General features: G+C 40.9%; 1 protein-coding gene across 1 annotated transcript in view; it reads right to left on the bottom strand.

Moving 5' to 3' along the window:
- Positions 1-4,363: 4,363 nt before the first annotated feature.
- Positions 4,364-12,512, bottom strand: part of vegfc (vascular endothelial growth factor c) — a 138,256-nt gene continuing 130,107 nt past the window's right edge. The window contains exon 7 of the mRNA XM_031319747.2: positions 4,364-5,102. Within this exon, the coding sequence (XP_031175607.1) occupies positions 4,994-5,102 (109 nt within the window). The 3' untranslated portion in view covers positions 4,364-4,993. The remainder of the gene's footprint in view (positions 5,103-12,512) is intronic.

Below are 12,512 nucleotides of genomic sequence, written 5' to 3'. Positions count from 1 at the left end.
GGAATTTACTCGAACCTCAATTATCAAGCAGACACATGCCCAATCCAACGCCCAAGAGCATCTGTATCCTTTTGTTATCGCTGATGGGTCATTAAAGGTGCAGTAAACAATGCTGCACAAAGATTGTTAATATTTGAACTCAACTGCCAAACAAATGCAACCCCCCCTCAGAATCTTCGCCCCAGATTCATGGACGTGCATCGCCTAGCGACCACTTCTGCTAGGTTGTGAATAAGCAAACTGTCGCTACTGCTGTAAAGCCAGCCAGTTTGGAGCAGCCATCATAAACAATAGCAAACGGATGAGGTTAAACTGACCTGTTTAACAGCAAACAGTGAAACAGCTAAGCTAACTTTACTCACTTGTCCAGGACGAGAGCCCTCATCAGTTTTCTTCCTTTGATTTGCTTCAGAGGTTTCTGAAGCATTGGAACCATGGATGTATTAAGAGAACTGGATACAGTGTTCAAAAGCGCGTAAAGCAAACATGGAGCTCAAATCTTCCGCATTGACTGGCCCATGACGTCACGATGGACATGCGCACTAGCAACAGTTTGTTTGTGTTGTTGTAGCAACATGCTCGTTCACGAGCTCTTTTGTGTCTCTTACAAGTGGCTCATGAACTCGCCTTTCATTGTATAAAATATTCACTAACGTTAAACATTGTGTTTTCGTTGTTCCCGATCGTTTACATGCTTAGCTAAATAAACGATGGATAGACAACCAAGGAGATGTAATTATTATGTCGTGCTACTAGCTAGCTAGCTACTAGCTAGTGCTAGTGCTATGGTTAGCCTGCAGTTTCATGAACAGAGCTTCTCTTAATAACATCCATGGCTTCATCTCTCATCCACGTTACAGGCTTTACAGCATACATACCATGGATGTATTAATAGAAAACATGGTGAATTACAACCATTAGCGATAGCATTATCCATTATCACAGCTACAGGACCTCGGGAGAACAGTTATGTGAGCATGCCAAGCCCCCAGGAAGAGCGCCGAGTCTAAAAGCCAGCTTAGCGGATAACGGTGGTACTGCACCCCATGGCCCAGAAAGACTTTTCACATAGACTTTGCATGGCGAAAGAAACGTCTGTATTTCAGCGGATAATTTGTTTCTGGGTATATCAACTTACCAGCCCGAACACTGAAAGGGTCCTTGTTTAAAACGTCACGTTTTTAACATTTTTAACATTCACTAGAAGCAAATCCAGAATTATTAAATTTGTCATGATGAACGCGCATAGTGGACGCAAGCAGAGCCGCGGGACTGCGCCCGCCCGCTCACATGACTGTTCTCCCGAGCTCATGTAGCTAGCTGTAACAATGGATATAGCTAATGGTTGTAATTCACCATGTGTTCTATTAATACGTCCATGGTATTATCTTATGAAGTTATGATACATCTGAGGGATGTATGTAGCTATGCTGTAAAGCCTGTTAGCTACGTGGATGTAACGTCATTAGCGTTTCCCAAACTGGCGGGCTATCGGCTAGCTAGCTAGTTGCTAACATTAGGGGTAGCTAGCATGTCTGTATTAAGATCTATACATAGCTAGTTATATGCCTACATAACGTTACTATAGACATAGTGATTACATCGCCTTGGTTCTCTCTTATAATACATCCGAGGGCTGTATGCTGTAAAGCTTGTAACGTGGATGAGAGCTGAAGCCATGAATGAGCTCTGGCTAACTGCTAGCGCTAGTTATTAGCTAGCTAGTAGCACAACATAATTATTAAATCTCCTTGGTTGTCTAGCTAAATACATCTATCGTTTATTTAGCTAAGCATGTAAACGATCAGGAACAACGAAAACACGATGTTTAACGTTAGTGAATATTTTAGACAATGAAAACGGCGAGTTCATGAGTTCGCCACTATGTACGAGACACGAGAGAGGAGCTCATGAACCAACCAGCGTTATGGGCCAACAATGCGGAAGAGCCGAGCTCCATGTTTGCTTTATGCGCTTTTGAGCACTCTCATTGGAATGTACGGGGCTCCCCGCCGAACACTGTATCCAGTTCTCTTAATACATCCATGGAGCATGCGCAGTGCAGTCTGCTCGCGTCCATTATGCACGTTCATCATGCCTAGTTTAATAACTCTGGATTCGGCTACTAGTAAATGTTAAAAATGTTAAAAACGTGACGTTTTAAACAAGTGAAAAAAAGTGTTCATGCTCGTAAGTTGAGGAAGAAAAAAAAAATGATCTGCTGAAATATAGTAGTTTCTTTCGCCATGCAAAGTCTATGTGAAAAGTCTTTCTGGGCCATGGGGTGCCACACTTATCCGCTAAGCCCATGGTGGCTTTAAGACATGGCGCTCTTCCTGGGGGCTTGATTGGAACGCCTCACCGATGTTAACAAGACTCTTCCTCCTTTCCCGGTCATACAACTTCTTTTTTAATTTGTATTCTTCAGACCATCTCTTCTTCTTGATAACTCCTGCTGGCCGAGGCACATTCACATGCTGCCTCCCCCTGTCACTCGCATGCCCGAGCACCTCGAGCCGCCTGTTGCTGATTGGCTGGAAAAGTGTTTTGGTGCTTGTGCGCTCCTTTCTGTTTGTTTCCATTTACACAGCCAGGACTGTGTAGGAACACCAGATGTTTTTTCTAATGCACACAGGAATAGAGAGCTAGCTAGCTATTTCCTGAATTTGACAAAAAGTGTATTGGATTAACATTGCCTAAGCACCTTTTAATGCATCATCACCAAGGGGGTAAGCCTCTCCCCGGAACGTGTGGTGCCATTTTGATGCTACCAAGCCATCACCTCCTGTTAGCATTCCATTGACTGCCATTCATTTTGGTGCCACTTTGACAGCGAATAACTTTACATCTGAAGCGTTTAAAGACTCTATTTGTCCATTGTTTATTTCTAAAGAAACACGACAATGTATAAAAGGCTCCATTACCTTGTATCTCACGTTATGGCTCCGTAGTAGACATTTTTGTAAAAATAGGCTAACAATTGTGTCATAACCACACGACTTACTGTCGCATAGTACAGGAATTACCGTATAGAGAGAAGCTCGCAGGCAGTTTTGACTTACATTCCCTGTTTAAGTTTAATTACTAATGTTAATTAGCATTTTAGTTAGCAATAATTAGCCTATGCCTATGTTATCTCCTTACATATACCTACGCTCTGCATCTCTGTAAGATTGGGAATGATTGAGATTTCTCTTGGCACAGCTACCAGAAGACTTACAACTTTCAGCCAGGTTGCTCATGTCACATTTACGTCTTCGAGCTCAGTTGGAGGCTGCGCAGTAACTCTCAGCCATCACCGGAAAAGTGCTTCTAATATCCTTCACTGGTCTCCATCCAGAGCAACGGGATCTGTTGGTCCAGTTTATATACTGTCTATGATCATCACTCTCCAGCTCTATAGTGCAGCGTTTCAATTTCTATAGCAGCAAGGACACACACAGCCCCGACACACCATACACAGCCAGATATCTTATCTAACAGCTTGAACCCACACAAAACCTGTGTATTCTTAGCAGTGTAAAATGTGCTATTTTGACACCTGATGCAGTTATTGTAGTTCAATTTAGTCAACAAAATCTCTGAAGTGTTTGTGACAAACTCCCGCAATTAAATTGTTTTCCATTAAAAAACATTTCTATATCTATTTGGTTCTATCGGATTTTGTTCTGAGTTGTATAACCTGCAGCGTAAAACCTAAAAGGCTGGAAACAAATGCTGAAACATAGTAATCAATTTCAGCATTTTTATTTTGCAAAGTAAAATATATAATCACAGTGCAGATGATCACATTTTCTTCTTAGCATTTCTATTTGTCTCTCCATCTGTCCCGTGCGCAGTGCATCTTCCAGTTCAACAGTCAACACACAACCTGCCTTCTGATCGCACATATCCACACCAACCTATAAAAATAATACAATTTAGCAATGGTAGTGTTTTGTTCGAATGAGTCACATAAATAACATCCCTGATCTTTTATAGCATATGGCAAACACAGGACTCCTGTTGGGTAACAACTTTTATACTCCGACAGAAAGTGAGATTAGTTTTGTTTTCATTTCTGATATTTTACAAATATGACAGATGAATACTGTGGGCCTACATACCTTAGTGTGATTATAAGTGCATGTGAGCTAATATTGGCATGCAAATTAGTTTCTATGTCCAATTCATTGTCTCAATGGGCTGTACGGCCTACCAATGTTAATCAGTGCTACTCTTGGCGAATAAAGAGGGGTGTTTTTGTGAAAAACAACACCAAAAAACCCATTTGGTTTTCTAAACGTTCTTCTATCATTGTGACGATGTGGGAATATGCAGAATAAGTATTTAGGAAAAGTCAAGACAGGAGGGTAACAAACAATGACAGAATAATTCCATTTTTTTAATCACAACATTAAATGGCATGGTCTGTGGTGGTTCTAGTGTTAAAAGCAAAATTCCTTCAGTATAATATGCACCACAACAGACAAACTAAGCTTATTATATACACCATCCAGTATACTTTATTTTACACATATACTATACATACAAAAATATTGATCACAGTGTATTTTCATGGAAACAGATTTAAATTGCAATAAAACAGAGGTTGAAAAATAACATTTAATAAATTATATAATCAATATCTGACATAGGAATACTAAGACATAATTAATACAAAACCCCCCAAATATATAAAAAAATATTCAGACAGTATTTTAAAACAAGTGTTGAGTGTTGACTCTCTCTCTTTCAGTTTTTCCTTCCTTCTCTGGGCTGTGATCAGCCGCTCTCCCATGAAAACGTCCTCATAAGCTGAGTCAGTGCATGTCCCACCTTCAAATTACCGGAGCTTCCCATATCTGCATTCCAGTCACTAAGGTTCCCCCACTTTCATCAGGGTCCGCGCACTTCACAGCTGATGGGGATACTCGTGACCAGCAGTGGGATGGGTGATGCATTGTACTTGTTAAGTTTGTTATCTGCTCCTTAGCATCTTGTTGGCCGGCGATTAGTCCAGTCTTCTCCAGTGGGCTGGTACACAGCGACACACTTCCTCGCTGAAGGAGAAACCTTGTTCACACCTTCGCCTCCTTACCTCGCAGGGAGGCCTGAGACAACTGCAATGAAAAAAACAAAAGAAAACAGGATTGAGCTTCAAAACTAATACCATAGCAGCAACATGCCTAGAGTAGGTCAGCTTAGGTAAGTAAAAACAGTCTGGCATTTCAGCAATATAATAAACACCATAACTTACACATGAGACTCTTTTACATGGTGAAAGAAAGAAAGTGGTGGCTGTAATGCTCAGAACAGATTCTCAGAGTTTTTATCAAGTTTATAGTCCATAAATCAGATAAAGAAAATATTGTAGGTGATTTTAATATGCATGTGGATGTTGCTAATAACAACCTTAGTATTGTGCTTATCTCACTATTAGAATTGATTGGTTTCAGTCAGAGAGTACATAAACCCACTCACTGTTTTATCCACACCCTCAACCTTGTTCTGGCATATTTAGCACTGTATCAAGGCTAGTCTCGCATTGCAAGACCTTCCTGCACAGCCCTGCGAAGGAGGGTCTGGCTAGTCCACACAGCATTCCTAGAGGGCACAGAGCCCCTGTGCCGCTGCAAAATAGCCTTGGGAAGGAACTTGTTTTGGTGGAACATGTGTACGTTCAAAAGTTGTTTTAGTCGTGCAACAGAAAACTCAGATTGGACAGATAGTCTAGCTAGATGTCTGGATTTACCCTGCAGAGATCTGAGAAGCAATTAACCATAGTCCTCATAAATCCACCAGAGTTTAGAACACCAACACAAAGAAGGCCTAAGGTAACGGACATCCGGCCGAAAAGAAGGACATCCGGCGTAATTTCCGGCTGCAACAGAGCAATCCCGAAGTAGAAGGTCATGGACATAGACTAAATCAAGGCTGACACTGAGCTATGTATCCCTAAAGCCCTCGGTAGTAATGTAAATATATATATTTAGGGCCCGAGGCCCTATTGAAACTGAAGGAATTATTAGTCCTTCGTCCGTCAAATTAATTGCCTTTTTGAGGGGCTTAACATCACAACTCACCAAAATTGGCGGTCGCATCAAGTCTGGTGAAAATGTACGTATTTTAAGGGTTTTGGGAATAGGCGCACAGAAATGGCTCGCTAGCGCCCCCTACAAAGTTAAAAAAATGTAGCCCCTGCAGTACGTTTACGTAACGAAACTTGGTACACATATGTAGCATGTCAAGATGTACAAAAAACGTCATTGGAGCCATACCCTAAACCCAACAGGAAGTCCGCCATTTTGAATTGAAAGTTCGAAATTAGTGTGATTTTGGCCATTTCCACATTCGTACTTTAACTCCTCCTCCTCCTCCTTCAAATTTGGTCTGTGCCATCTTAAGACGTTAAAGATGAAAAGTTATTAAAAGAAAAACTTTTCGTCATAGGGCATGGCCGTGGCGGCGCGGCCATTTTGTGCGTTTCACCATCAAAACAGGAAGTGGGTGTAACTTGAGTGTACATTGTCCAATTGGCTCGAAACTTTTCAGGATTCATAAGAGTCCAACCCTGAGGACATGTACAGGCCGATATTGGTTCAAAGTCATGCCCCCTGTGGCAACAGGAAGTAGGCCTAAAAGTCAAGGTGCTATACTTTAACGAACTCCTCCTAGAGATTTCATCCGATGGACTTCAAATTTGGTCGGTACCATCTCAACACCTTAAAGATGATAAGTTATTAAAAGAAAAACATTTCGTCAAACGGTGTGGGCGTGGTGTGGCCTTCATTTTGAGTGTTTAGCGATGAACGAGAAAGTGGCTATCTGCTTGAAATTTTACACAATCAACAAGAGTCCAGGCCAATATTGACTTTTGGTCATAGCGCCCCCCACTGGCAACAGGAAATCCGCCTTATATGACAAACATCATCCGATTTACATGAAACTTATAATGTGTGGTCTACATGTGATACTGAGCTGCCCCCTATACTTTAATCATGCCCACTTACTCAAGCTACGTCCCCTTTCATAACATTTGAACCCTTTAAGGTAGACCCTTGTGTGAGGTATCATTGAACTCAGCAGAGAGTTCCTTCTTCATTGTTGATGGTTTGGCCCGCCCCCTATGCTTAAACCACGCCCCCTTCATAACTGGTGACCCATTTAAGGTAGAGTCTTATGTGAGGTATCATTGAGCTCAGCAGAGTTTCTTTTTGATTGGTGATGGTTTGACCCGCCCCCTATGATGTAGCCACGCCCCTTTTATAACTTATGACCTGTTTGATGTAGACCCTTGTGTGAGGTATCATTGAACTTAGCAGAGAGTTCCTTATTCATTAGTGATGGTTTTCCCAGACCCCTATGCTTTGGCCACGCCCCCTTTCACAGCTAATGAACTGTATGACGTAGAGTCTTGTGTGAGGTATCATTGAACTGAGCAGGGAGTTCCCTTTTCATTGCTGACGATTTGCACTGTCTGAGTGCCGCGCAAATGCACGGTCGCAAGGAGCAGTGTCCGCCAGTAACCCCGACGCGCGCAGAGGCCCGTCCAACTCTGCTTGCAGCTTTAATTACAATTATTTTCTTCTATCGACAATCACCAACTAACATTGACTATTTTCTATAGCTGGTAGATGGCTATAGAAAATAGTTAATGTTGTCTCTAAGACCTCATCATAACTCGGCTACTAAAAGAAGTTTTACTCTAAGTTAGCATGTCTTTGCACCTAAATCTTTATTAACAGGCTACGTACCAGTCACTTTAAGTAGCTGTGATAAACTTGAGAAAGTAGTCGCTAATCAGTTGTGTGATTTTCTCTATAACACTAGTTTATCTGAGGATTTTTCATTTGGGATTTAGGGTTCATATCATCATAGCACAGAGATGGCACTGGTGAAAATTACAAATTACCTTCTATTTGCTTTGACAAAGGAATCTGTACTTGTCTTATTAGATCTTAGTGCTGCATTCTACACTGTTGACTATGACATCCTAATACAGAGACTGGAACATTCAATTGGCATTAACGGAACCACACTAAGCTGGTTTAAGTCCTTTTTATCAGATTGATCTAAGTTTGTTACTGCCCGCTAAAGTTAGCAATGGTGTTCCACAAGGCTCGGTGCTAGGACCAATTATGTTCACCTTATTTAAGCTTCGTCTAGGCAATGCTATTAGAAAATGCCTTTTAAACTTTCATTGTTATGCAGATGATACCCAATTATATCTGTCAATCGAGCTAGAAGTAACCAATCAGCAACTTCAGACATTAAAGTGCCCATATTATGAAAAAATCACTTTTTCTGGGATTTGGGATGTTATTTTGTGTCTCTGGTGCTTCCACACACATACAAACTTTGAAAAAAATCCATCCATGCTGTTTAGAGTGAGATACGGTTTCTGAATGTGTCCTGCCTTCAGTCTCTGGGTGAGCTGTTCAAAATCGGCACGGCTTGTGACGTCACAAGCCGAAACGAGCAGGCTAACCGCAACCATTAGCTCGTAGCGTTAGCATGCTAACGCTATGGCTAACGCTAGCATGCTAACGCTAGCATGCTACCTCGTTCTCAATAGCAAAGCACTGCTACAACACACACAAGTTCACCATAATCTACAAAATAACTACTTACATGTGCGCCCTCATTTAGAAGTCTCCCAGCTAATCCTGCCTTGTAACTGACCGAAGTTGTAGAAACAGCCTTTCTTTTACTGTCTATGGAGCTAGCTAGCTGACATGATCTACATCTGAGCTACTGGGCATGTGCAGTGCAATCAAAGATAGTACAGAAGAAGAAGAAGAAGAAAAGAGGTCTCACTCTGTAGCTAAAACAGAGACCAGCTGAAAAGAGGATCTGCAGCAGTGAGAGAGAGCACTGCAGTACAACACAAATATGGCGTTTTTTGAAAATTAAACCATGTAAACTTATTCTGGTACAACCTTAAAATACAATTATGAACCTGAAAATGAGCATAATATGGCTGCTTTAAGGACATAAAATCCTGGATGACCTACAATTTCCTGATCAGACAAAACTAAAGTTATTGTGCTTGGCCCCAAAGACCTCTGAAGGTCATTATCTAAAGACATAACTACTCTGGATGGCATTGCACTGGCCTCCAACACCCACGTAAGGAATCTCTGAATTATCTTTGATCTATAATGTCCCATTAATGCATGTTACTAACTTAGCTTCTTCCCCAGAGGCCCTGTGCTTTCTCATCTCGCAGATTTCCGTGGATTGTGGTGGTACCTGGATCATGGTCACCCCTGCTTGACTCCAACTGCTACTACTAATTAGTATTAGGAATAGTACTATTATCATTACTGTAATGATTGCTATTATCATTGCTACTGTTCATATCACTCTATTATACCCACTGTAATAATACTCTAGTATACCCACTGCAATAATTATTATTAGTTATATTTCTATTAAAATTATAGTTTAACTTTTCTGCCTGTAAAAAGGAAGATTTTCCTTGCCGGCTTCGCACTAAAAGCTTGCTCTTGGGGGGATTGTTGGATTGTTGCAAATTATAGAGTGAGGTCGAGACCTACTCTATCTGGAAAGTGTCCTAAGATAACTTCTGTTATGATTTGACACTATAAATTAAATTGAACTAAATTAAAATTGAAAACCTACAATTTTGACATTGCTGAGTGGAACCAACAACATTGTTATGTTATTTTGCCAAAAGTGGGAAATAGTGTAAAGTGTAAATAGTGACCTTAGGGCCACACTAACGGAAAAGCTCATGGAATGTTGAAAAAAGGGATTATCTTCTGGAGAGCATGGATGTGCTCAATACATTAAGTTGCAATCAGCTAATTTGATTCAGATATTTCTTGGTTAACAATATGACTTGATGATGGCACTGGGAATGTCATTATTTTTTACAGATATATGATCATAAGTAAACCCATTAGTATTGGAGAAATTGAAATTTTGACCTCATGGCAAGTCCTACAATTAATCCTGAGGGAAATACAAATATCTAACACATTTCTTAGTAATTCATTAGTTCAGTTGTTGAAACATTTCAATAAAAAACACGCATACCTTTAACTGACTTCAATGTGGTGAACCACATTGAAGTCAGTTAAAGGTATGCTGACCCTTTCATGTGTTTTCAAGCTGATCATATTTGAAAATATAGGCCTGTTTAACTCTTTGCCAAATTGTGCTGGGATAGACTCTAGCCTCTACAACACTAAACATGAAAAGCATTTCAGAAAATGGATGAAATAATGGACAGTTTGAGCCTGAACTAATTAAAGACCTGTCAATCACTGCTGACATTGGCCTGACATACATACAAGCCTTACTTTTATACTTTTTCATCACAAATTACAACTTGTGCTGTTCCGGAATGGATCCTTTTATCCTTTGATTAAAATCCATCATATGGTGATCCACCAATCATATGATGGAATTTGTTTGATTCCGCATTTAATGTAGAGAAATTGATTGCAATGGTTTAATAATGGAAAGCAGTCAACTTTAAACCTGATTCTAAAGTATTGTTGAGATCTGATTGCTCACCAGTGTGAATGAAAACTAAAGACTGAATTAATTGGTCACTTATAGATATGATGGGGCGGCTGTGTGGCTCAGTGGTAGAGCGGTCTGCCAATCGGAAAGTTGGTGGTTCGATCCCTGGCCCTGCAGTCCCATGTCGAAGTGTCCTTGGGCAAGACACTGAACCCCAAATTGTGTAAATGTGTGTGAATGTTTATCTGATGAGCAGGTGACACCTTGTACGGCAGCCTCGGTTTCTACAACTTCGGTCAGTTACAAGGCAGGATTAGCTGGGAGACTTCTAAATGAGGGCGCACATGTAAGTAGTTATTTTGTAGATTATGGTGAACTTGTGTGTGTTGTAGCAGTGCTTTGCTATTGAGAACGAGGTAGCATGCTAGCGTTAGCATGCTAGCGTTAGCCATAGCGTCAGCATGCTAACGCTATGAGCTAATGGTTGCGGTTAGCCTGCTCGTTTCGGCTTGTGACGTCACAAGCCGTGCCGATTTTGAACAGCTCACCCAGAGACTGAAGGCAGGACACATTCAGAAACTGTATCTCACTCAAAACAGCATGGATGGATTTTTTTTCAAAGTTTGTCTGTGTGTGAAGCACCAGAGACACAAAATAACACCCCAAATCCCAGAAAAAGTGATTTTTTCATAATATGGGCACTTTAAGAGTTTAAAAAGCGCTATATAAAAACAGTCCATTTACAAACAGTCCATAACATCCATGATCCTCTGTTTCCGAGGAGCCTGCAGGTTTTCGGTGCAGCCAAACACTGCTGGCTTACAAAGACAAACACTAACTACTTTCTTGTGTGTTCTAAAGGTCAGAGGTTACAACTAAGGTTTAGATTTCATAGCAGTGAAAATAAAAGCCTTCAGAACTACTATGTGATTTACAGCCCATGCCTGATCCACCAGAGCTTTCACCAGAACAGGGTGTCAATCTGTTTAATAGTTTCACTTCTGATGCAGTTATTGTTCTTTGGCATCATGAGACAGCTTGGTCCAAATCCTGTTTCAGAGGATTTTAACCTACCAAGAATAAAATTAACTTACTTATTTTACGTAACTGTCACTAATTACAACAAAACAACAGTTTGAAGCCCAAAAAATTTGTATTGGCCTGCAAAAGGTCATATCGGGATAACCCCAGCCCAGAGTCAAGGCCTACCATCAAATGATTACACAAGGAGTGGATAAAGCATTGGAGGGATGGAGTCCTGTTTCACATTGCACTTACTCACTTCATCAAAACAACAAAGGTTTCTGGGACTGGTGTGTATTTGCCACTGCTTTACTGGCTGCACGGGGTGTCAAGAATAGTCATGGTTACTTAAGGAGATCTATGAACCCATGATGAAATACACAGAAGAGTTCAAATAGACACACACGCTGTCTTTCAAACACACATTCACAGCCACATTCACACCACGGCCAGATCCCAGACACTAGATTCCTACCGCATGTTATACTCATAAATCACTCTCAAACAAGGTCACAAAGGGTCAGGACTGGACGGGATGGATGTGTGTGTATGTATGTGTGTGTGTTTCCTTCTGTGTGGGGAGAGGAAATGGTTAAGTGACAGCTAGGAGAAGTCATTAGCAGACTGAGGTCTTGTATTACACACTGGGTTCACTGCAATAACCACCTACCACTGCTGGACCATTGCTTTTCTTGTGTGTGTAATTGTCAGTGTGTGTGTGTGTGTGTGTGTGTGTGTGTGTGTGTGTGTGTTGGAGTGTGTGTGTTAAAGCGGGGGTTGACTCTACTCTAGGATGATGCAACCACTGAAATATAACATGGACCTTGGCTGCCAAATGCCTCGCCATGATCACAGTGATATAGAAACAAGTTATGCTAATGAGGTCATTCATTAAACTCTCTGGTACATAATTAAGCAAATAATTCTATGCCATCACACTTGGCTTCACACAACACATGGCAATATGATATTACAAATACGGCAATGTAGACTAGAAGAATATAAAATCATCA

Source organism: Sander lucioperca, chromosome 4, assembly GCF_008315115.2.
Source record: "Sander lucioperca isolate FBNREF2018 chromosome 4, SLUC_FBN_1.2, whole genome shotgun sequence".
In the NCBI taxonomy this organism is placed as follows: domain Eukaryota; kingdom Metazoa; phylum Chordata; class Actinopteri; order Perciformes; family Percidae; genus Sander; species Sander lucioperca.
Note: the sequence above shows the minus strand (reverse complement) of the source record. Positions and strands in the feature narration are given on the sequence as shown.